Here is a 25,889-nt window from a genome sequence, read left to right on the forward strand (position 1 = left end):
CGATTTTCTTTATAATTTCCATGGCTTCGCTCTGCATTTGTAAACAGGTACGAGTTGGGTATTTCGATTATTTCAAAATAAAAAAATTAATTAAAATCATACAATAGATGTGGGATTTTGAACTGATCAATGTGGACTATTACGCCAGCAACCCCGAGTTGGCCGATATCGAATTGAATGTCCAGCGCATCGATCGTGGTCGTTATGGTTGCAGTGGTTTCATTGATTTTAAAGTCGATATTAACGAGGAAGATGTACGGCTAGAATTTATTTTGCAACGCAGTCAATTTAAATCGGGACCCTTTACCACAATGCCAATGAAAATCGACAATGAGACTTTGACGACGGCCCTAAATGTTTTCTATAAGAATATCATCATGGAAGATGCTCAAGAGTGTTGTGAGAATGCCCCCTACTTCAATGGAACCTTTAAGGGTCCATTGACCAAACGTCGTGTCACTTTAAATCAATGTTCTATATCGTCGGAAAAGTTACCCAGTTATATGATGGATGGTTATTATATTACAAGGACAAGTGTTTATGCCAAAGATTGGTATGGCTATTTGGAGACATTGGCTTATGTGGAAAGTGCTAATTGAGGAAAAAAATTGTTGATCTGCATTAAATTTCAAAAATATGTAATAATTATACACACCTTATATACCCCTTGAAAAAATATTTAAAAAAAATCCACGCCTTATTGAGACCTTGAAAAACTATTAAAAAATCCAAGCCTTATATATCCAAAAAAGTAGTAAAATCGGACGGGGCTGACTATATGATACCCTTCACCATTTTAGGTATGTTCAATAGATGAATCCTAACAGACGTCGCATTTTTAAAGGACCAGTAAAATGAAATTGGATCCATAAACATGTCATTCGGAAACCGATACTAAATTTTTCATTTGGTCGGATATAGAAGCTATATCTAAATCTGAACCGATTTTCAATAAACTTAACACGCATCATTCAAGGCCTAATTTAGTACGCATGCCAAATTTCGAGCAAATCGAAAGATATATAGGGACTTTGGTACACCATTTACATAAAATCGGACGAAACTTTATATGGGAGCTATATCTAAACCTGAACCGATTTTCACGAAACTTAGCACACATCATTCTGGAGCTAATTCAGCACTCTATGCCAAATTTCATGCAAATCGAAAGATATATAGGGACTTTGGTGCACCATTTACATCAAATCGGACGAAATATATATGGGAGCTATATCTAAATCTGAACCGATTTTCACGAAACTTAACACACATCATTCTAGACCTAATTCAGTACTCTATGCCAAATTTCGTGCAAATCGAATGATATATAGGGACTTTGGTGCACCATTTACCTTAAATCGGACGAAACTATATATGGGAGCTATATCTAAATCTGAACCGATTTTCAATAAACTTAACACGCATCATTCAAGGCCTAATTTAGTACGCATGCCAAATTTCGTGCAAATCGAATGATATATAGGGACTTTGGTGCACCATTTACCTTAAATCGGACGAAAATATATATGGGAGATATATCTATGCCAAATCAAATTGAATGATATATAACCGCTTTTCGAAAATATATACGAGAGCTATATCTAAATCTGTACCGATTTTCACGAAACTTAGCACACATCATTCTGCACATACTTCAGTACTCTATGCCAAATTTCGTGCACATCGAATGATATATAGGGACTTTGGTGCACCATTTACCTTAAATCGAACGAAGCTATATACGGGAGCTATATCTAAATCTGAACCGATTTTCTCGAAACTCAACACACATCATTCTGCACATACTTCAGTACTCTATGCCAAATTTCGCGCAAATTGAATGATATATAGGGACTTTGGTACACAATTTACCTTAAATCGGACGAAAATATATACGAGAGCTATATCTAAATCTGAACCGATTTTCAGGAAACTTAACACACATAATTCTAGACCTAATTCATTACGCTGTGCCGAATTTCATGCAAATCGAAACATATATAGGGACTTTGATGCACCATTTACCTTAAATCGGACGAAACTATATATGGGAGCTATATCTAAATCTGTACCGATTTTCAGGAAACTTAACACACATCATTCTAGACCTAATTCATTACGCTGTGCCAAATTTCGTGCAAATCGAAAGATATTTAGGGACATTGGTACACCATTTGCCTTAAATCGGACGAAAATATATATGGGAGCTATATCTAAATCTGAACCGATTTTTCCAAATTTCAATAGGGTTCGTCCTTGGGCCAAATAAGTGACTTGTGCCAAATTTCATCCAAATCGGATAATAAATGCGACCTGTACTTTGTTTACAATTTAACATGGACAGACGGACGGACGGACATGCATAAATCGACTCAGAAAGTGATTCTATGCATATTCTCAAAAGGAACCATGTGTCTATCTCGTTTCCTTTTGCCTGTTAAAAATAATGCTCTAAGACATAATACGCTGTACCACAGTGTGGTGAAGGGTATAAAAATACACGCCTCATATGGCCTCAGGAAAAATATTCTTTAAAAAATCCACGCCTTTTTTTAATTTACATAAATTACTTTTTATAATGAATTTTGACAGTTGTTTTTATTGTTAATTTTTTTACAGTTCCACTCTAATATACATACTTTTTCTATAATAGTAATTTCTTATCACGCTCTTTGATATGTTCCCAAATAACGATCGCACATGCCGCAATAATGATTCGTATCCATGCAACTGGCAATGCAATAGGGCAGACAAATACAACAATATAACCTAGAGAGAGAGTAGGGGAGAGAGAAGAATACAGAGAATAAAAGTCCGCTGTGACTCACTTGTTGTTAAACTTTTAATACTCACTGTAGCAGACAAAGTATCAGGGCAAACAAATGGGTACGTGAGTTGGGTTTGGCACGGAGCCGGGTACGACAAATATTATGACAATAGGGGCACTGGACATCAATGGGCGTGGGTCCATAGGTGACCGAGGGTTCTGAAATCAAATCGAATTTATAATAAACAAATTTCCGAATTTTCTTAAACAATTAATTTACGTGTTATAACCACCACATGTGGATCTCCGGACGTTGGCTGACTGGGCTGTTGTGTTATGGGCTCAGCCCCTATGGCCTGATCATAGCTTGGTGGTGCAGGTTTTGACAATAAGCGCTGCTGCTGTTCGCTATGGACCACCTCTTCCAATGGTGCAGAGGGATATACCCGTTTTGTGGCGTCGTCACTCATCTCGTCTGGGGATTTTGTCTTCACTTTCTTTAGGTTACTGCTTCGTCTGCAAATCGAAGACGACTAACTTGACTTTTTATGGTTGAATACACACAGAACTCGGTTCGATTCTCTTCTTCTATGTTTGTATATTTGTTAATGGTCGTTTCTTATCAGTTAAACAAAAAAGTAATATTTAACAAATCCCCATGGTATTTATCGATTCGTAAAAGGGAATCTAAACAGAGAGTGAGGCGGCATGGTTGACGATGGGTGCGACACAGAACCATTGTTATTTTTGAGGGTAGAATTATCAATGAATTTGTGTGTTGGGGAGACATCTATGGGAAGAGGGTGTTGCTACCGAACGTTAGATGGAGCTTCAGGCATATAAATATTTTTTGAAAAATATTTTAAGTTTGAAAAAATATTTTTAAAAAAAAAACCCTCCTACTGGATATGGCTTCCTTATGACATTTTATTGATAGACGGCTTCTAATTGGAATTCTATGGCTTGCAGACCTGTTATAAGCTCTAATTGTATAAAATGCCTCTAATTGGCCTTCTACGACTAGAATACCCCCAATGTGAATTCTATGGATAGAAACCCTCCAATTGGACAAAAGGCTTCCAATTAGAATTCTATAAATAATAAGCCTCCAATTGGTCATCTGTGGGTAGAAGACCTCCAATTGATATTCTATGTATAGAAGATTTCCAATTGGAATTGAAGAACTCCAATAGGAATTCTAGTATAAAAAGGCTTCCAAGACATCAACTGACATCCTATGATTATAAACGCTCCTATTGGATAAAAGCCTCCCCAATGAAATTTTATTGATAGATATCTTCCAATTGGAATTCTATGGTTTGCACATCGGTTATAAGCTCTAATTGGCCTTCTTCGACTAGAATACCTCCAATTTGAATTCTATGAATAGAAAGCCTCCAATTGGATAAAAGGCTTCCAATTAGAATTTTAAAAATAATAGGTCTCCAATTGGTCATCTGTGGGCAGAAGACCTCCAATTGTGATTTTATGTATGCAAGATTTCCAATTGGAATTGAAGAACTCCAATAGGACTTCTAGTATAAAAAGGGTTCCAACTGGACATCCGTGGATAGAAGACATCAACTGGGTAATGTATGGCCAGAAGGCCTTAAATTGGTATTAAATGGATAAAAGTCCTTTAATTGGAGTTCAATTGTATATGGTTTCCAATTAGAATTCTATGGATTAATGGACTGTGATTTGAATTTTTATTATAAAAGGCTTCCAATAGGAGTTAAATATCCAATTGACCTTCGTTTACTAGACCTTTCCAAGTTTATGAATAAAATACTTCTAATCGGAAACCTATTGATAGGAAGCCTCCGATTGAAATTCTTTGCCTCAATTGCCTCCATTATGATGTTTTTAGCGGCCTCCTGTTGGCCTCTAATTGGAATTCTGCAGATAGAAGACCTAGAAGTGCAATTTTTTATAGAAGGCTTCTAATTGGATTTCTATGGATATAAGGAACCCAATTGGCCCAGGTCAATGATCTATGTCTTCCAATTGGAATTCCATGGATAGAAGAACTGTAATTTGAATTTTTTTGTTATAAAAGGCTTACAATTGGAATTCTATGTATATTAGATATCCAATTGACCATCTTTGACTAGAGCTCTTCAATTTTATGGATAAAATACCTCTAATGGGAAACCTATTGACGGGATGCCTCCGATTGGAATTCTATTGGTAGTAGGCCTCCTGTTGACCTTTAATTGGAATTATACAGATTGAAGACCTCGAAATGCATTTTTTATAGAAGCCTTATAATTGGAATTCTATGGCTTATATCCCAATTGGCCCAGGTCAATGATCTATGTCTTCCAATTGGAATTCCATGGATAGAAGAACTGTAATTTGAATTTTTTTGTTATAAAAGGCTTACAATTGGAATTCTATGTATATTAGATATCCAATTGACCTTCTTTGACTAGATATCTTCAATTTTATTGAAAAAAATACCTCTAATGGGAAACCTATTGATAGGAAGCGTCCGTTAGGAATTCTATTGGTAGTTAAAAGGTCTCCTTATGTTTTTTTAAAGGCCTCCTCTTGGCCTTTAATTGGAATTCTGCAGATAGAAGACCTAGAACAGTATTTTTTATAGAATTTGATTTTTTTATAGAATTATAATTATATGGAATTGGAATACTAGGAATAGAAGGAACCCAATTGGATTTCTATGGATAGAAGGAACCCAATTGGAATTCTATGTATAGAAAGGTTTCAATACTATGGATAAAGGACTACTGATAGGAGGCTTCTAATTGGTTATTGGATTTGTATTTATTGTAGGTTTCCCATTGATCTTATGTATGAAAAGAAGGCATATTTTATAAATAAAGGGTATCAAATTGTAAATATATAGTTAGTGGGCTTTTAATTGGGATTCTTTGCTAGGAAGACTACCAATTGCAAATCGTTTAATGGAGGGTCCCCAATTAGTCGTTTTTTGTATAGACATATTCTCTATTCTATTGTTAACGTATGACTAATTGGAATTTGGTTAATAGGTGGACTCCAATTGGAATTCTAAAAATAGAAGAACTCTGGTTGGTCTTCTATTTCTAGAGATCTCTATTTTGCTTTATATGATCAGAATTCATTAAATTGGTCTTCTATGGATTATTATAATCTTATTTATTGAAGGTCCCCAGTTGGATAAAATACCTCTAATTAGTCTTCATTTCGGATTCTTTGAATGCCTCCAATTAGATCTCCATGACTAAAAGGCCTCCTATTGGTTTTCTATGGGTAGCAGGTCCCCCAATTGTTCTCCTATGGATAAAAGTCATCATGTTAGTCTTCTATTATTCCGATTCGAAAGCTATGAATAGAAGGCTTCCAATTGGAATTCTATAAATAAAGGGCATCTAATTGGGGTTTTATGGACACAAGAGTTTCAATTAGAATTTTAAGGCTAAAATGTTTTTAAATAGTCATCTATACTCTAAGCGGCCATCGATGTCCTTCAATTGGTCTCATATGGATAGGGTACCTCCAATTTGACTATTATAGCAAGAAGGGCATCGATAGACCACTTTTTCAATTTTTCGACTCAGTTGTTCGATCGTGCCGAATTTTATATACCCGTTACCAGAGGATTCCAATTGGACGCCTTTTAACCCTCAAACCCCTTTTATCTAATTTGAAATAAAACAATATAATATTGTGTAGTTTTTGTTGTGTTTTTAATAGTAAGATTACAACAATATATAATTTTTAAGTTGTATATATACGATATATATTATAACAATATTTATTAACATTTATTTACATTAAAAAAAAGAAACACGACTAGTTTTTCTACCTTTAAACACATTTGTAAGGAAGACCATCTAGAGTGGTCCCTAAAAACATGTTTGATTGTACAAAAAATTGAGGAAAACACAAACACACACACACATACATGTAAAAATTGTTATTTTTCAAAAATTGCACAGCCCTTATTCCCTAAACGACAGTCACGAAAAAATTTAACCACCTACAGGGTATTGCCGTAGGTGCCCAAAAATTTACCACAATTTCCGCAATAATGTTGGGCATTCATGCAGCTGCCAGCACAGTACGGCAAACAGACGCAACACCAAAGTCTGCAAAAAGAACAACAACAACAATAAAAATAAATAAAAACACATGAAATACATTAACTTGAAGATAAAAAATGAAGTCCCAGGCAAAATAAAGGAAAGTAAACATTGATAAAAATCAGTTGATATGCTTATCGCGCAAATATCTTATCAGAAAAAATACCAAAATCCCATTCATGTTTAAAAACAAATTGTTAATTTTCCCCTTTTTTCTTGGTGAAATTATGATAATGGGGATTTTTTTTATTGTTTGGATTTTATGACTGATGATTTTTCTCGAGTGTGTCCCGATTGTGTAGCGGCGGTACTTACCCAAATAGACACAGCAAGGCAGCCATTAAATGTGTTCGTGAACTTGGTTCGTATTCAATGCGTGTCAATTTCTGGACATGACATGCCGGACAGGTGACATAGACGGGCTCGGGACCCAATGGCAGCATGGGTTCTGGAAAAGAGGCAGAGAAAAGAAACAAAAATTGGTTAAGTAATTGGAGAAGTCAAAATGTGAATAAAAGAGTAGAGGTATGGTTGGAGTTTCTGGAAGGAAGAACACTTTCTAACACAAAAAAATATCTCCTATAGGTCCTCCTTTGAATAGAAGGCCTTTAATCGATCATTTATCACCTACGATGGACAGAAGGCTTCTAATTGATTTTCAAGGAATAAATTGCCCCCCAATTGATCTTCTAAGGACGGAAGTTTCCAATTGGTTTTTTATGGCTAAAAAAGTTCACAACCGGTCTCCAAACAATAATGCTAGGGATTGGTCTCCTAATGACATTCTAATTGGATTTCTATGGCAAGATGTTCTCCAATTCAATTTCAAGATTAAAACTCCTCCGATTGGCTTTCGCTGGCATCCAATTGGAATTTTATGGCTAGAATTATGTACACTTGGTCTGCTATGGCTGGGTGACCTCCAAGTCTTCTTCTATGGATAGAATATATCTTATTGGCATTTTATAAATAGAATAACTCCAATTGGATTTTTATGTATATAGCATACAATTCAACTTCAATGGTTAGAAAGACCTCTACTACTGTGTTGAAGACCTTAAATTGGAATTCTATGGACAGAAGGACATCAATTGGATTTCTGCAACTTCCAATTGGAACTCAACGTATGGAAGGGCTTGTTTAGTCAGAAGACCTTTTATTGAAATCACATGGATATAAGGCCTTCAGTTGAAATTTAATGAATAGAAGACATCCAATTGACTAGAAAGTCACCTATTGGTCATCTATATACTAGAAAACTTCCAATTGGAATTCTTCGTTTAGAAAATTGAAATTCTATAGATAAAAGGGGCACCAATAGGAATTTTTAGGTCATAATTGCTAGGATTGGCCTTGTATGGTCAGAACACAATGACGCCAATTTGCATTGTATGAATAAAAAGCTTCCAATTAGAATTTATAAATATATAAGGTCTCAAATTGCTTATCTTTGGTTAGAAGATTTTCAATTAGAATTCTATGTATAGAAGACTTCCAATTGGAATTTTATGGATAGAAGATTTTCAATTGGTCATTTGTGGATAGAATGCCCACTATTGGTATCCAATTGGAATTTTTGTATAGAAGGTATGCAATTGGAATTCTATGGATAGAGGACCCCAATAAGAATTTTTTGTACATAAGGCATACAACTGTCCTTATATAGCTGGAGTCATTCGATCATGTAGATAAAAGACTTTTAATTGGAAACATTTTGAAGGCCTCCAATTGGCATTCTATGTATGATTTTCTATTGTCCCTGTATGGCTGTAAATTCGATTCCGATCCGATTGGAATTTTTTGTACAGAAGGAATCCAATTGGAATTCAAGAATTATATTGATCAGTGGCTTCCAATTGGAATTTTTTGTATATAAGACCTCAAAGTTCTCCGATACTATGGAAACTTATTGAAGGTATGCAATTGGCCTCTAGCTATATGGTATAGTAGGTATCCAATTGGAATTCAGTGGATAGAAGGTCTCAATAAGAATTACTTTTGAAAAAGGCTTCCAATTGGAATTTTCTCTGTATAAAGCCTCCAACTGGCCTTCTATAGCTGGAGTCATCCGATTATGTGGATAAAATTCTTCTAATTGAAACTTATTGAAGGTCTTCAATTGGCATTCTATGTTTGATTTCAATCTCATTTAGCCTTTAATTGGTTCTGTATGGCTGGGAATTCTATCGATAGAAGGCCTATAGTTGGTCTCCGATTTAAATTTTTTGTATAGAACTTATCCAACTGGAATTCTATTGAATTATATTGATAAAAGGCTTTCAATTGGAATTTTCTGTATATAAGGCCTCCAACTTGCCTATGGTAAAAATTTCTCCAATCGACATTCTATGGCTAGATTCTTATTGTCCCATTGTATGGAAAGAAAATTTACTATTCCAATAGAAATTCCTTATAAGTTTAACCGGGCTCCAATTGGAATTTTATAGCTAGAAGGTTTCCAAGTGACCCTAACCCCCAATTAGTGGTCCATGCAGGCACACACACCTTCAGTGAGTCACTTTGACTTTTCTAAAGTTAATAATTTTCTCCCTCCTATCTATCCGCATAAATATTACTCAAAGTCAGAGAGATAGATAATACCTGCATTTTATCATGGTGGGCGATAATAATGGACGATCCAGAAAATTCCCCCTACCACTATATATGTAAATACACTCAAAGAAAAATATTAATTCAAATTAGACTTACGTTGTATTATAACCACGGAGGGCTGGCCCAATCCTGGCTGTTGTTGATGGACATTGGGTATGTGTGTTGTTGGTGGCGGTTGGGGTGGTTGAGCGGGGGCATAGTGATATGTCGTGGTGGAGGATGATGCTGGTGTCGTGTAGGTAACATATTGAGTAGTGGATCCTATGGGCGCCTGTTGCGGAGCCCATTGTGTTGTTTGTGTTGGATTGTAGGTGGCAGCTGGTGTTGGTGTAGCTCCTGTTGCCTGATCATAGGATGGTGGTGGTGGATGATTCATGGCTGTTGTTGTGTCATAAACGGTAACACCACTCTGTGTACTGGTACCAGCTCCTTCGGGAGCACGTCGAGGACCATTGGCGTAGGTAGATTTTTCCATTAGATGAGAGAGGTAGACAAAACAGGCGTTTTCTTATTGATTTGAAATTTGAAATTAGGTTATTGTCAAAAATTTGTTCTTGAAATTCCACGAAGTTGTTGATTTGTTTGTTTGTTTTATTTTGGTTTTTTCGTTAGGCTTAGTGTTGTTGTTGTTTTTATTATCACAAATTATTAATTTTTTATTTATTCTTTATTTATTGAATTTTTGTTTGTTAATAATAGCAATGTGAATATTCTTCTTTCGCGTATTCGTTCTCGTGATCTTTTACTCTCTGGCGTAATTCGTTCGTACTGATTCAATGCGGTGCGGTTAAAGTTTTGTTTGCTCCGATTCGACTCTTGGCCATTCAACCAACCAACCAACAAGCGTTGAAGTATTAATTTGACGATATGAATAAGTTGTTATAAACAACAACAGCAACAACCACAATGACAAGCAACCAGTGTTGCCACATAGAAACGAACAAATTAAAATTTGGGCGGTTTCTGGAAATAATCGTGCAAACAATATTCCTTGAAAAAGTGTTCTTTAAAAAATCCACGCCTCATATAGACCTAGAAAAAATGTTCTGTAAAAAATCCACGCCTCATATAGACCTAGAAAAAATGTTCTTTAAAAAATCCACGCCTCATATAGACCTTGAAAAAATGTTCATTAAACAATCCACGCCTCATATAGACCTAGAAAAAATGTTCTTTAAAAAATCCACGCCTTATATAGGTCCCTGAAAAAATATTCTTTAAAAAATCCACGCCTTATATAGGTCCCTGAAAAAATATTCTTTAAAAAATCCACGCCTTATATAGGTCCCTGAAAAAATATTCTTTAAAAAATCCACGCCTTATATAGGTCCCTGAAAAAATATTCTTTAAAAAATCCACGCCCTGAAAAAATATTCTTTAAAAAATCCACGCCTTATATAGGTCCCTGAAAAAATATTCTTTAAAAAATCCACGCCTTATATAGGTCCCTGAAAAAATATTCTTTAAAAAATCCACGCCTTATATAGGTCCCTGAAAAAATATTCTTTAAAAAATCCACGCCTTATATAGGTCCCTGAAAAAATATTCTTTAAAAAATCCACGCCTTATATAGGTCCCTGAAAAAATATTCTTTAAAAAATCCACGCCTTATATAGGTCCCTGAAAAAATATTCTTTAAAAAATCCACGCCTTATATAGGTCCCTGAAAAAATATTCTTTAAAAAATCCACGCCTTATATAGGTCCCTGAAAAAATATTCTTTAAAAAATCCACGCCTTATATAGGTCCCTGAAAAAATATTCTTTAAAAAATCCACGCCTTATATAGGTCCCTGAAAAAATATTCTTTAAAAAATCCACGCCTTATATAGGTCCCTGAAAAAATATTCTTTAAAAAATCCACGCCTCATATAGACCTTGAAAAAATGTTCTTTAAAAAATCCACGCCTCATATAGACTCATATAGATGTTGAAAAAATGTTCTTTAAAAAATCCACGCCTTGAAAATATGTTGAAAAAATTTAAAAAATCCACGCCTCATATAGACCTTGAAAAAATGTTCTTTAAAAAATCCACGCCTCATATAGACCTTGAAAAAATGTTCTTTAAAAAATCCACGCCTCATATAGACCTTGAAAAAATGTTCTTTAAAAAATCCACGCCTCATATAGACCTTGAAAAAATGTTCTTTAAAAAATCCACGCCTTATATAGACCTTGAAAAAATATTCTTTAAAAAATCCACGCCTTATATAGACCTTGAAAAAATATTCTTTAAAAAATCCACGCCTTATATAGACCTTGAAAAAATATTTTTTAAAAAATCCATGCCTTATGGGAATCTGAAAAAAATTATTCTTTAAAAAATCCACGTTGGTCTAAAAAATATTAAAAAAATACCACCGATATGGCAACCTTGGCCTCTAAATAAACACCGTAACGTAATAATTTGCGTTATCACTTAAAAGCTTTTTTCGTTCACCTCGTAACAGATGGAAATTCTGTTCAAACTCTATTAATTGAGGGTGGCGGGATGGCTAGAGTTGGGTGTTCATTTATTTTAGGGAGAAGGTGTTATTTTGTTGCTGGCTGAATGGTTGTACGAACATATGGAAAAAGTATGTGTATAGGTTACATGAGGGTAAAAAATGGCGAACGAAAAAGCTCGATACGAGCAATGACAAATTTTCATATGAATATCATTAATAGCTGTACTAACTTCTTTATGTTTCATGTTTTGAAAAATAATTTCAACAGAATATCTTATTTTAGAATCTGTGATAAATATCGATTGCACAGTGGGTGGATTAAAAAAATGTATATAAAATATTTTCCTTAAAAAAATCCACGTCTTATGGGAGCCATGAAAAAATATTCTTTAAACAAAATCCACGCCTTATTGGAGCCATCCCTTGGTTCGACTTGAAAAAAAAAATTCTTTAAAAGATCCACGCCATATGGGTGCCATGAGCAATGCCTTGGTTCGGCTAGAAAAAAACATTCTGTACAACACACATCATTCTAGACCTAATTCATTAGGCTGTGCCAAATTTCGTGAAAATCGAAAGATATATAGGGACTTTGGTACACCATTTACCTTAAATCGGACGAAAATATATATGGGAGCTATATCCAAATCTGGACCGATTTTCGCGAAACTTATGACACCTCATTCCGGACCTAATTCAGTACTCTATGTCAAACTTCGTGCAAATCGAGAGACACATAGGGACTTTGGTGCACCATTTATATAAAATCGGACGAAAATATATATGGGAGCTATATCCAAATCTGGACCGATTTTCAGGAAACTTGACACACATTATTCTAGACTTAATTCATTACACTGTGCCAAATTTCGTGCAAATCGAAAGACTTATAAGGACCATTAAATCGGACGAAAATATATATGGAAGCTATATCTAAATCTCAACCGATTTTCAGGAACCTTAACACACATCATTCTAGACCTAATTCATTAGGCTGTGCCAAATTTCATGCAAATCGAGATATATAGGGGCATTGGTAGACCATTTACCTTAAATCGGGCGAAAATATATATGGGAGCTATATCCAAATCTGAACCGATTTTCAGGAAACTTGACACACATCATTCTAGACCTAATTCATTAGGCTGTGCCAAATTTCGTCCAAATCGAAAGATATATAGGGACTTTGGTGCACCATTTACATAAAATCGGACGAAAATATATATGGCAGCTATATCCAAATCTGAACCGATTTTCAGGAAACTTGACTCGCATCATTCTAGACTTAATTTGTTACGCTGTGTCAAATTTCGTGCAAATCGAAAGATATATAGGGACATTGGGGCACCATTTACCTTAAATCGGACGAACATATATATGGGAGCTATATCCAAATCTGAACCGATTTTCAGGAAACTTAACACACATCATTCTAGACCTAATTCATTAGGTTGAGCCAAATTTCGTGCACATCGACAGATATACAGGGACCGTTTACATTAAATCGGACGAAAATATATATATGGGAGCTATATCCAAATCTGAACCGATTTTCAGGAAACTTGACACACATCATTCTAGACTTAATTCATTACTCTATGCCAAATTTCGTACAAATCGAAAGGTATATATGGACTTTGGTACACCATTTACCTTAAATCGAACGAAGCTATATATGGGAGCTATATCTAAATCTGAACCGATTTTCAGGAAACTTAACACACATCATTTTGCACATACTTCAGTACTCTATGCCAAATTTCATGCAAATCGAATGATATATAGGGACTTTACCTTAAATCGGACGATCCTATACATGGGAGCTATATCTAAATCCGAACCGATTTTCTCGAAACTTGGCACACATCGTTCTGCACCTAATTCAGTACTCTATGCCAAATTTCATGCAAATCGAATGATATATAGGGACTTTACCTTAAATCGGACGATCCTATACATGGGAGCTATATCTAAATCTTAACCGATTTTCTCGAAACTTGGCACACATCATTCTGCACCTAATTCATTAGGCTGTGCCAAATTTCATGCAAATCGAATGATATATATAGGGACTTTGATGCACCATTTACCTTAAATCGGATGAACCTATATATGGAAGCTATATCTAAATCTGCACCGATTTTTCCAAATTTCAATAGGGTTCGTCCATGGGCCAAATAAGTGACTTGTGCCAAATTTCATCCAAATCGGATCATAAATGCGACCTGTACTTTGTTTACAATTTAACATCTACAGACGGACGGACGGACATGCATAAATCGACTCAGAAAGTGATTCTATGCATATTCTCAAAAGGACCCATGTGTCTATCTCGTTTCCTTTTGCCTGTTACAAACATATGCACAATGTCATAATAATAAAAATAATAAAAATATTGTTTAAAAAAAGACAAGCCTTGGAACAAAATACAGAAATTTATTTAAAAAATATGATATTAAAAAAAAAACTTTTTAAAATTACCCCAAATATTTCCCCTTTTTGTGCTTCTTTCCAAACTTGTTTCCACGTTTTTCTTTGTACTGTTCGATACACCTCCCTCCTGTTTCCCATCACTTGACTTGAGCACCCAAATATGTATCACACTGAGGACAATAATGTCGGGCACTTTTACAATTGTCAAACAAATAGGGTAAACAGCAGGAACAGCTGAAATTCCGAAATAAATTTTCAAAATCTTCAAAAAATAATAGAATACGAAAATCCACTCCTTACGTGGTACAGCATAGAATAGCGGCAATAATATGGGTCATCATGGTGCTTTGATAATCCACACGTGTCATTAATTGGGCCCTACACGATGGGCAATAGGCTAGGTGGGGTCGAGCGCCAAATTGTGCTGGTGGATGAGCTGTGGACCGAAAATCAAATAACAAAAATTTTAACCGAATTTTGAAATCTCTTACTTATGGGTGCCTGGACAACAGTATAAATATCGCTATTCCTCTGAGGCGGAGGCTCATGGGCTAAACTAGGCGGCTGTAACACCGGATATACCGGTGGTTGACGATTATCTACCGGTTCACCCGGTAAATGATTCTCCATCATGCAAATGATTTCTTGTTTTGTTGGCATTTTTCGACTTTCTCTCTTTGGTTTGCAGGCAGGCAGGACCGACCACTTTCGTTTCTCTGGGAATTGCAATAATTTGCAACACGAACCGATTACGAGTAACAGCAAACAACAGCAGTGACCCTGCACGGACTACTTATTTAAAATTAATGAAAAAACTGTGTAATTCTATGGTCACGGGAATTCTCTTGTATTCGAAGTGAGCGACACAAAAAATAATAATTGTTCTATGACATGAAATGATTTCTTTTTTTGCGGTTTTAAATTATTTTAATTGTATAGTGAGAGGTCCGTTTCACAATTGACCGATTATAAATATAGATTACAAACAAATGAGTGTGTGTGAGCATGAATGGATTTGGAAAAAAAAATAAATTGTATAAATCGTTTTGGACTACGGTGGACTTTTTTCAAGGATATTTTTCAGGGCCCTATATAGCGTGGATTTTTGAAGAATGTTTTTTGAAGGTTCATAGATGTGTGGATTTTTTAAAGATTATTTTTTCAAGGCCTACAATAGGCGAGGATTTTTTACGAATATTTTTTCAAGGATCCTAAGAGGCGTGGATTTGTTAAAGAATATTTTATAAAGGATCCTAAGATGCGTGGATTTTTAAAAGAATATTTTTTCAAGGATCCTAAGAGGCGTGGATCTTTTAAAGGATATTTTTTCAAGGATCCTAATAGGCGTGGATTTTTTAAAGGATATTTCTTCAAGGATCCTATGAGGCGTGGATTTTTTAAAGGATATTTTTTCAAGGATCCTAAGAGGCGTGGATCTTTTAAAGGATATTTCTTCAAGGATCCTAAGAGGCGTGGATTTTTTAAAGGATATTTTTTCAAGGATCCTAAGATCCGAGGATTTTTTAAGGGATATTTTTTCAAGGGTCCTAAGAGGCGTGGATTTTTTAAAGGATTTTTTTTCAAGGGTCCTAAGAGGCGTGGATTTTTTAAAGGATATTTTTTCAAGGATCCTAAGAGGCGTGGATTTTTTAAAGGATATTTTTTCAAGGATCCTAAGAGGCGTGGATTTTTTAAAGGATATTTTTTCAAGGATCCTAAGAGGCGTGGATTTTTTAAAGGATATTTTTTCAAGGATCCTAAGAGGCGTGGATTTTTTTAAGGATATTTTTTCAATGGTCCTAAGAGGCGAGGATTTTTTAAAGGATATTTTTCCAAGGGCCCTAAGAGGCGTGGATTTTTTAAAGGATATTTTTTCAAGGGTCCTAGAGGCGTGGATTTTTAAAGGATATTTTTTCAAGGGTCCTAGAGGCGTGGATTTTTAAAGAATATTTTTTCAAGGGTCCTAAGAGGCGTGGATTTTTAAAGGATATTTTTTCAAGGGTCCTAAGAGGCGTGGATTTTTAAAGGATATTTTTTCAATAGTCCTAAGAGGCGTGGATGTTTAAAGGATATTTTTTCAAGGGTCCTAAGAGGCGTGGATGTTTAAAGGATATTTTTTCAAGGGTCCTAAGAGGCGAGGATTTTTTTAAGAATATTTTTTTAAGGCTCTACAGAAGGCGTGGATTTTTTTAAGAATATTTTTTCAAGGCTCTACAGAAGGCGCGGATTTTTTTTAAGAATATTTTTTCAAGGCTCTACAGAAGGCGTGGATTTTTTTAAGAATATTTTTTCAAGGCTCTACAGAAGGCGTGGATTTTTTTAAGAATATTTTTTCAAGGCTCTACAGAAGTCGTGGATTTTTTTAAGAATATTTTTTCAAGGCTCTACAGAAGGCGTGGATTTTTTTAAGAATATTTTTTCAAGGCTCTACAGAAGTCGTGGATTTTGTTTAAGAATATTTTTTCAAGGCTCTACAGAAGGCGTGGATTTTTGTAAGAATATTTTTTCAAGGCTCTACAGAAGTCGTGGATTTTTTTTAAGAATATTTTTCGGGGGTTTTCCGTCGGTTATTATTCCCAATCGAGTTTCCAACAAAATTATAGTTTTATTATTTTTACATATTTTTTTAAATAATTAAAATAACAATTATAATAATTTCCAAAAGCTTTCTCTTCCCTGCCCCCCCTCTTTAACGCAATATATTTTCTCCTATTTATCGCTCATAGACACCCAAAAAGGAATTACACAACGGACAATAGTGTTCAGCATTACGGGCACAATCTGTACAGTAGAGGCAACAGGCACAAGGACATAATCTGAAAGGAAAGCCAGATAGACACTTATCAGAACCGGAGAAAATCCCAATTTTATTTCCCCCCTCCCCACTTACCCGAAAACACACAATATTAATGCCAAAATATGAGTTTTTGTTGTCGACTTTTGTTCAACATTGGTTTGAATGCTCTGATTACAGTTCGGACAAAAAGCCGTTTGCGATTCGGGACCCATTGGGGCAGCCATTTTGGTTGGTGGTAGTTGTCAAACTAAAAATTGCATTCAATTTTGGTGTTTGATGTGCATTGTCACCAAATTGAAATCGGTCACGGTGATGTTACGTTAATGTTTAACGTTGTTGGTGTTGTTTTTGTTGTTGGAAAGTCCCTAGTTTTTTTGTTGTTGTTATTTACATTCACTTTTTTTGTTTGGGTTTATCTTTAATATAAAATCTCAGTGTCAATTTAATTACAAATGTCCGGCAATAGTTATTAATGGTGGCCTCCCCAGTGATGGCAATCATTTGTTTATCAACTGTCAGAGTGGTGTGAATATTTAATGGGATGTTTCATGGCAAGGGGGAATACGTGTCCTTTGGAGGAGGAAAAAGAAAACATGGAAAGGGATTATAATGAAATGTCATTTTTTGTATAACAACAACAAATACCAGTAAGTAAATAGGAATGTCAACAACTATTTCTGTAATGTGTGTGAGGGTGTTGTCATTGCATTTATCCACTATTAGGATTTTTATAGAAATATTATTTCAAGGACAAAGTAGCAGTGGATTTTCATGGACGTGAATAATGTTGTATTTAAGGATTATAGTAGGCGGATTTTTAAAGAATATTTTTCAAAGACTATATAAGGCGAAGATTTTTTTAGGACGATATAAGTCGTGGGTGGGTGGCAAAAGGAATCGAGATAGACCCATGGCTCCTTTGGAGAATATGCATAGAATCATTTTCTGAGTCGATTTATGCATGTCCGTCCGTCCATGTATTATTGTGAACAAAGTACAGGTCGCATTTATGATTCGATTTGGATAAAATTTGGTACAGCTCACTTATTTGGCCCAAGGACGAACCCTATTGAAATTGAAGAAAATCGGTTCAGATTTAGATATAGCTCCCATATTTATTTTCGTCCTATTTAATGTAAATGGTGCACCAAAGTCTCTATATATCTTTCGATTTACACGAAATTTGGCATATCGTACTGAATTAGGTCTAGAATGATGTGTGTCCAGTTTCCTGAAAATCGGTTCAGATTTAGATATACCTCCCACACATATTTTTGTCCGATTTTAGGTAAATATCCTTCGATTTGCACGAAATTTGGAACAGCGTAATGAATTAGGTCAAGAATGATGTGTGTTAAGTTTCGTGAAAATCGGTCCAGATTTAGATATATCTCCCATATATATCTTCGTCCGATTTTTTGTAAATGGTGCACAAAAATCCCTAAATATCTTTTGATTTGCACGAAATTTGGCATAACGTACTGAATTAAGTGTAGAACGATGTGTGTTAAATTTCGTGAAAATCGGTTCTGATTTAGACATAGCTCCCATATATATGTTCTTCCGATTTTTAGAAAAAGGTACACCAAAGCCCCTATATATCCTTCGATTTGCACGAAATTTGTCATAACGTACTGAATTAACTCTAGAACGATGTGTGTTAAAATTCCTGAAAATCGGTTCAGATTTAGATATAGCTCCCATATATATTTTCGTACGATTTTAAGTAAATAGTGCACCAAAGTCCCTATATAGCCTTCGATTTGCTCGAAATGTGGCACAGCGTACTGAATTAACTCTAGAACGATGTGTGTTAAAATTCCTGAAAATCGGTTCAGATATAGATATAGCTCCCCTATATATTTTCGTCCGATTTAAGGTAAATAGTGCACCAAAGTCCCTATATATCCTTCGATTTGCACGAAATTTGGGATAGCGTACTGAGTTAAGTCTACAAAGGTGTGTGTTAAATTTCGTGAAAATCGGTTCAGATTTAGATATAGCTCCCATATATATTTTCGTCCGATTTTATGTAAATGGTGCACCAAGTAAATGGAGAACTCAAAATGTGGCCGAACATGTGACAAGTTTCGATGAAATCGGTTTAGATTTCGATATTTTGCTTTAAATTTATTTACATAAGTTTGTTCCATTGTAAGAAGCAACTCTATATCTGATCAAAATTTAGTATAGGTTGCAGAATGACATGTTCAATTTCATGTTAATGCGACGTCTGTTAGGATCCCATTTGTTGAATATACCCAAAGTGGTGAAGGGTATCATATAGTCGGCCCCGTCCGACTTTATTACTTTCCTTACTGGTTTCATTTAATTTATTTATATATTTCCGGCCTTATCTAAGTTTTAGTAAAATAATACAATAATTTAGCTTATCTTATGGTTTTTGTTTTTATTGTTGTTGTTTTATTTATTCCTGTGGCGATTAGAAAGAAAATGTTGGCACGTTTTATTAACATTATTTACAAAATATTTTTTTTCATTCATTTTTTGGCATTTGGTTTTATAATAATTAATAGAATAATACAAACATTAAGCGAAATATAAAGTAACAAAAAAAATAATTAAGGAATACAAATCATATAGTACAAATAAAAAAATAATATAGAAAAAAAAATCGTGAAACTCAGTTATCGTAGGAACCAATGTAGGCATTGCAATTGGGACAAGAATGATTGGCAGTTCGGCATGAATCCATGCAGTAGGGTAAGCAGACGCAGGGCCAGCAACTGGAAGGAAAAAAATTAATTATTTTCATTATTATTTATTTAAAAAAAAATATTGCAATTTTTAATTTGATAAGAATAATAAATTTGAAATTTTCTTTGAATTTTTTTCTCTAGAAATAAATTTGCAGCACAAATTTCATTATTTATGACCCTAAATAATCCCCAGACGAAGGTGTAATATTTGTATAATTATTAACCGGTTTTATTTAATAAGGGTACACATACAAACAAAACCGGCTTAATTTTTGTAATGATATACTAGAGGTCAAGCAACAGATTTAAAAAAAATACTTCGTCGGGGATTTTATCAGAGGCGTGGATTTTTTTAAAGAATATTTTTACCCTTCTCCACACTGTGGTACAGGGTATTATGTCTTTGTGCATATGTTTGTAACAGGCAAAAGGAAACATGATAGACCCATAGTTCCTTTTGAGAATATGCATAGAATCACTTTCTGAGTCGATTTATGCATGTCGGTCCGTCTATTGGTGTTAAATTGTAAACAAAGTACGGGTCGCATTTATCATCCAAATTTGATGAAATTTGGCACAGCTCATTTATTTGGCCCAAGGACGAACCCTATAGAAATTGGGAAAAATCGGTTCAGATTTAGATATAGCTCCCATATATATTTTCGTCCGAATGGTGCACAAAAGTCCCTATATATCTATCGACTTCCACGAAATTTGTCATAACGTACTAAATTTAGCCTGGAGTGATATCTGCCAAGTTTCGTGAAAATCGGTTCAGATTTAGATATAGCTCCCATATATTTTCGTCCGATTTAAGGTAAGTGGTGCACCAAAGTCCTTATATATCTTTCGATTTGCACGAAATTTGGCATAGCGTACTGAGTTAAGTCTAGAGAGATGTGTGTTAAATTTCGTGAAAATCGGTTGAGATTTAGATATAGCTCCCATATATATATTTTCGTCCGATTTAATGTAAATGGTGCATCAAAGTCCCTATATATCTTTCGATTTGTACGAAATTTGGCATTGCGTACTGAATTAAGTGTAGAACGATGTGTATTAAATTTCGTGAAAATCGGTTCAGATATAGATATAGCTCCCATATATATTTTCGTCCGATTAAATGTAAATGGGGCACCAAAGTCTCTATATATCCTTCGATCTGCACTATATTTGGCATAACATACTGAATTAAGACTAGAATAATGTCTGCTAAGTTTTGTGAAAATCGGTTCCGATTTAGATATAGCTCCCATATATATTTTCGTCCGATTTTAGGTAAATGTTCCACAAAAGTCCCTATATATCCTTCGATTTGCACGAAATTTGGCGTAGCATACTGAATTGAGCCTATAGTGATGTCTGCCAAGTTTCGTGAAAATCGGTTCCGATTTAGATGTAGCTCCCATATATATTTTCGTCCGATTTTAGGTAAATGGTGTACGAAAGTCCCTATATATCTTTCGATTTCCACTAAATTTGGCATAACGTACTGAATGAAGTGTAGAACCACGTGTGTTAAATTTCGTGAAAATCGGTTCTGATTTAGACATAGCTCCCATATATATGTTCTTCCGATTTTTAGGAAAAAGGTGCACCAAAGCCCCTATATATCCTTCGATTTGCACGAAATTTGTCATGGCGTATGAATTAAGACTAGAATGATATCTGCTAAGTTTCGTGAAAATCGGCCCAGATTTAGATATAGCTCCCATATATATTTTCGTCCGATTTTAGGTAAATGTTCCACAAATGTTCCTATATCACGTTGACTGCTTCGCGTGTTTACAACAAAATCCCCGTCAGGTCACCCGTGCCACTGTAAGATGTGTGTCTGCTATCGCATGTCTGTTTACATTTCTTTCGGTACTCTCACACCGATATCTATTACGATCTATTACGCAAATAAAAGAGAAAAACTGGAACGATCAAAGGTACGAGCAAATCTCAGAAAACCCACTACTTTTTGTCCAAGCTGCCCAAGTCAACCGCAATTTTGCAGTGAATGCTTCAATATTTTGCACTGTAAATAATTTTGTTAATAAACGATTTAAAAAAATCAACAGTATTATTTATCTAAATATGTTCGGAAACCCATGGAAGGAGTCACCCGACTTGGCCTGATGAGAACTCTTGCTGTCACCCGAATACGGGTGACTTGGCCTGATGAGAACTTTTGCTGTCACCCGAATACGGGTGACACGGCAGTTAACGTGATATATATTTCGATTTGTACTGAATTGAGCCTAGAATGAGGTCTGCCAAGATTCATGAAAATCGGTCTAGGTTTAGATATAGCTCCCAAAAATAGTTTCGTCCGATTTTATGTAAATGTTTAGATATAGCTCCCATATATATCTTCGTCCGATTTTATTGTAAATGGTGTATCAAACTCCTCATGTTTGTCAGATACATCATACAAAATTAAGCACAGAATAAAGTAGTTGCGTTTTCTAGAAGTACAGACATGCCCAGCGGATGTCCTATTTATATGTGTTTGAAGTCCAACAATGAGATGTTTATGGATTGATCTAAGTCGATTCACATTTAGATAAATATCACATATTTTAGTTCATCCAATTTTATGTTAATAGTCCCGATTAATATACCCATAGTGGTGAAGGTTATCATATAGTCGGCCCGTCCGAATTTACTACTTTCCCTACTGTTTTTTTATGGTTTAACAGAGGCGTGGATTTTTTTAAAGAATATTTTTTATGGTCTATCAGAGGCGTGGATTTTTTAAAAAATATTTTCTATGGTCTATCAGAGGCGTGGATTTTTTAAAAAATATTTTCTCTTCTATATTTGTAATGTGTAAAATATTGATAAAACACCTTGCTGCTAGCAACAACAACAACAAAAGTGTGCTAATTATTATTTAATTTTAAAAAACAACATTAAAAAAACCTAAACAAATAATTACAAATTCAAATGCAATAGGTTTTTCATCAACAATTTGTTGTTGCTGTTGTTGTTGTTGGCACAATTCATTTGTTTGAACTAGACACAACGTCAAACAATCGATCGGTGGCTGGTTCATACAAGTACGTAGCCATCAATATGCTACAAATCAACTACATACAGACATACACCAAACAAATGATCGTGGGCTGACCGGAGCACAAACACACGCAAATATTTTTACAAACCTAACGTCAGAAGTATTATTATTTTTTTTGAAATTGTTGACTGACGTTGAGTAAAAACTGCTGATGATTGTAAAATTATAAATTGTGGTAGCTATATAAAAAGTTCAGTGTGGAAATCCCCTTTAAAACAACAACAACAGCAACACTAAACCCAATCACCATTAAGAAAATTGAATTTAGCATCGGAGAAAAAAATCATTGTTTTTTTTATTACTTTGCACATTGTTTCTTCGTTGTTGTTGTTGTTTGTAATGCGTCACAAATTATCAGTAATTGACCCCTAAGTCTGTCTGTCACTTGTTGTTGTTTGTTTATGTCTCTATAGAGAACCACTGGTCGCTGGGCATTTACTCTGATTTTTATTTAAATTAGCTATGACTCATCGAATGTAAAAACAAAACAAAAGTGAAATTGTAAACATTAGTTGTTGTGATGAAATTGTTTAGTTGTTGCATGTGGGTCTTTTACAGCAGAATACCATACGCGTGGGGTATTCATGGATCTTAGCAGAGATTAAAAAAATAGTTTTTAATTATTGTTTTATGTAAGAATTCTAAAAATTTTTATACCCTTTACCACACTGTGGTACAGGGTATAATGTCTTTGTGCATATGTTTGTAACAGGCAACAGGAAACGAGATAGACCTATGGTTTCTTTTGAGAATATGCATAGAATCACTTTCTGAACCGATTTATGAATATCCGTCTGTCTGTCTGTCCATGTTAAATTGTAAGCAAAGTACTGGTCGCATTTTTGATTCGAATTGGATGACATTTGGCACAGCTCATTTATTTGGGCCAAAGACGAACCCTATTGAAATTCGGAAAAATCGTTTCAGATTTAGATATAGCTCCCATATATATTTTCGTCCGATTTAAGGTAAATGGTGTACCAAAGTCCCTAAATATCTTTCGATTTTCATGAAATTTAGCACAACGTACTTAATTTAGCCTAGAATTATGTGTGCTAAGGTTCGTGAAAATCGATTCAAATTTAGATATAGCTCCCATATATAGTTTTGTCCGATTTTATGTAAATGTTGCACCAAAGTCCCTAAATATCTTGAGATTTGCATGAAATTTGGCAGAACGTACTGAAACAAGTCTAGAAAGATGTGTGTTAAATTTCGTGAAAATCGGTTCAGATTTAGATATAGCTCCTATATACAGTTTTGTCCGATATTTTGTAAATGGTGTACCAAAGTCCCTAAATATCTTTCGATTTGCACGAAATTTTGCATAGTGCACTGAATTGACTCTACAATGACGTGTGTCAAGTTTCGTGGAAATCGGTTCAGATTTAGATATAGCTCCAATATATATTTTCGTCCGATTTAAAGTAAATGGGCCACCAAAGTCCCTATATATCTTTCGATTTGCATGAATTTTGGCAGAACATACTGAATTAACCCTAGATTGATGTGGGCTAAGTTTCGTGAAAATCGGGTCAGATTTAGATGTAGCTCCCATATATATTTTCATCCGATTTAAGGTAAATGGTGTACCAAAGTCCCTATATGTCTTTCGATTTGCCCGAAATTTGGCGTAGGGTACTGTATTTGGTCCAGAATGATGTGTGCTAAGTTTCCTGAAAATCGGTTCAGATTTAGATATAGCTCCCATATATAGTTTTGTCCGATTTTATGTAAATGGTGCACCGAAGTCCCTAAATATCTTTGGATTTGCACGAAATTTTGAATAGTGTACTGACTTGACTCTACAATGACGTTTGTCAAGTTTCGTGAAAATCGGTTAAGATTTAGATATAGCTCCCATATATATTTTCATCCGATTTAAGGTAAATGGGGCACGAAAGTCCTTATATACCTTTCGATTTGCACGAAATTTGGCATAGCGTACTGAATTAAGTCTAGAAATATGTTTGTTAAATTTTGTGAAAATCGGTTCAGATTTAAATATAGCTACCATATATATATTTTCATCCGATTTTAGGTAAATGGTGCACCAAAGTCCCTATATATCCTTCGATTTGCACGAAATTTGGCATAGTGTTCTGAATTGAGCCTAGAATGATGTGTGGTATGTTTCGGAAAAATCGGTTCAGATTTCGATTTAGCTACCCCATATACATATATATTCGTCCGATTTACATAAATGATGGACCAAACTCCCAATGTTTGTCCGAATTATACGAAAATTTGCAAAGCCTCCATTACACTATGAAAAAATATTTGTAAAAAAATCCACGCCTCTATTAGTTCTTCAACAATATTTAAAAAAAAAATCCCCTTCATTATTAAGCCTTTCAGTACGAATTTCAAGTGGTCTGCCACGTTAGATTTGATTATCGGCTATCAAATCCCGTATGCCACTAGTTAGTAGTTCGACTTATCAAATTGGAAGTGTTTTTTTTGGGAACTTGGCGATAAAATAAAATTATTTTTACTTAGAACGATTTCCGTTTATATTTAATGAACTATTTTTCCTGCCATGACTCACAAGTGATAAGTAATACAACACCACTTTGTATACACTTGAGTAAACACGCGCACACAATACACACACATATATCTACACCATTACAAACTTACATGAACAAACACAAAACCAAAGCCCAGCAATGGGTCCTTGAATTGGCCGAATGTTGTACGGTGGTCATAATATCGGCATGACACGAAGGACACTGCATACGTGTTGGCTGATTGCCCAGACCCACCAGTTGGGGCCTCGTCTGGATGATCACTGTGGGTGGCTGTTGCACCACCGGTGGTGGTGGTTGATGTTGTGGTGGCTGTGGCATTGGTGGATACAAATTTGGTTGCTGTTGTCCCGGTTGATAATAGCTGGCAGGTGTATAGCCTGGTTGATGTTCGGAGTATGGTGGAGGTTGTGATTTATCCATGATTTATA

The 25,889-nt window shown here is 34.9% G+C and overlaps 5 protein-coding genes across 5 annotated transcripts; 1 reads left to right on the top strand and 4 right to left on the bottom strand.

Annotated features, from left to right (window-relative positions):
* The first annotated feature begins 107 nt into the window (after positions 1–107).
* On the top strand, positions 108–599 carry LOC133331613 (uncharacterized). The gene has a single exon (XM_061539997.1). The coding sequence runs from the start codon at positions 108–110 to the stop codon at positions 597–599; it is 492 nt and encodes a 163-aa protein (XP_061395981.1).
* A 2,038-nt stretch (positions 600–2,637) lies between these two features.
* Positions 2,638–3,237, bottom strand: LOC133331614 (lipopolysaccharide-induced tumor necrosis factor-alpha factor homolog). The gene is made up of 3 exons (XM_061539998.1): positions 3,048–3,237; positions 2,854–2,986; positions 2,638–2,769 (listed from the first exon to the last, which is right to left on the bottom strand). The coding sequence occupies exons 1-3, from the start codon at positions 3,235–3,237 to the stop codon at positions 2,664–2,666; spliced, it is 429 nt and encodes a 142-aa protein (XP_061395982.1). The 3' UTR covers positions 2,638–2,663.
* Positions 3,238–6,752: 3,515 nt separating this feature from the next.
* Positions 6,753–7,306, bottom strand: LOC133331626 (lipopolysaccharide-induced tumor necrosis factor-alpha factor homolog). The gene is made up of 2 exons (XM_061540009.1): positions 7,171–7,306; positions 6,753–6,861 (listed from the first exon to the last, which is right to left on the bottom strand). Exons 1-2 carry the CDS (start codon positions 7,296–7,298, stop codon positions 6,753–6,755), a joined length of 237 nt encoding a protein of 78 aa, XP_061395993.1. The 5' UTR covers positions 7,299–7,306.
* A 9,756-nt stretch (positions 7,307–17,062) lies between these two features.
* Positions 17,063–17,370, bottom strand: LOC133331595 (lipopolysaccharide-induced tumor necrosis factor-alpha factor homolog). Its single transcript, XM_061539979.1, has 2 exons — positions 17,240–17,370; positions 17,063–17,165 (listed from the first exon to the last, which is right to left on the bottom strand). Exons 1-2 carry the CDS (start codon positions 17,368–17,370, stop codon positions 17,063–17,065), a joined length of 234 nt encoding a protein of 77 aa, XP_061395963.1.
* Positions 17,371–19,784: 2,414 nt separating this feature from the next.
* LOC133331625 (lipopolysaccharide-induced tumor necrosis factor-alpha factor homolog) lies at positions 19,785–25,889 on the bottom strand. Its single transcript, XM_061540008.1, has 2 exons — positions 25,571–25,889; positions 19,785–19,893 (listed from the first exon to the last, which is right to left on the bottom strand). The coding sequence occupies exons 1-2, from the start codon at positions 25,879–25,881 to the stop codon at positions 19,791–19,793; spliced, it is 414 nt and encodes a 137-aa protein (XP_061395992.1). The 5' UTR covers positions 25,882–25,889; the 3' UTR covers positions 19,785–19,790.

Source organism: Musca vetustissima, unplaced genomic scaffold (assembly GCF_032173495.1).
Source record: "Musca vetustissima isolate MV318-11 ecotype Yass unplaced genomic scaffold, APGP_CSIRO_Mvet_v1 utg4091, whole genome shotgun sequence".
Lineage (NCBI taxonomy): Eukaryota > Metazoa > Arthropoda > Insecta > Diptera > Muscidae > Musca > Musca vetustissima.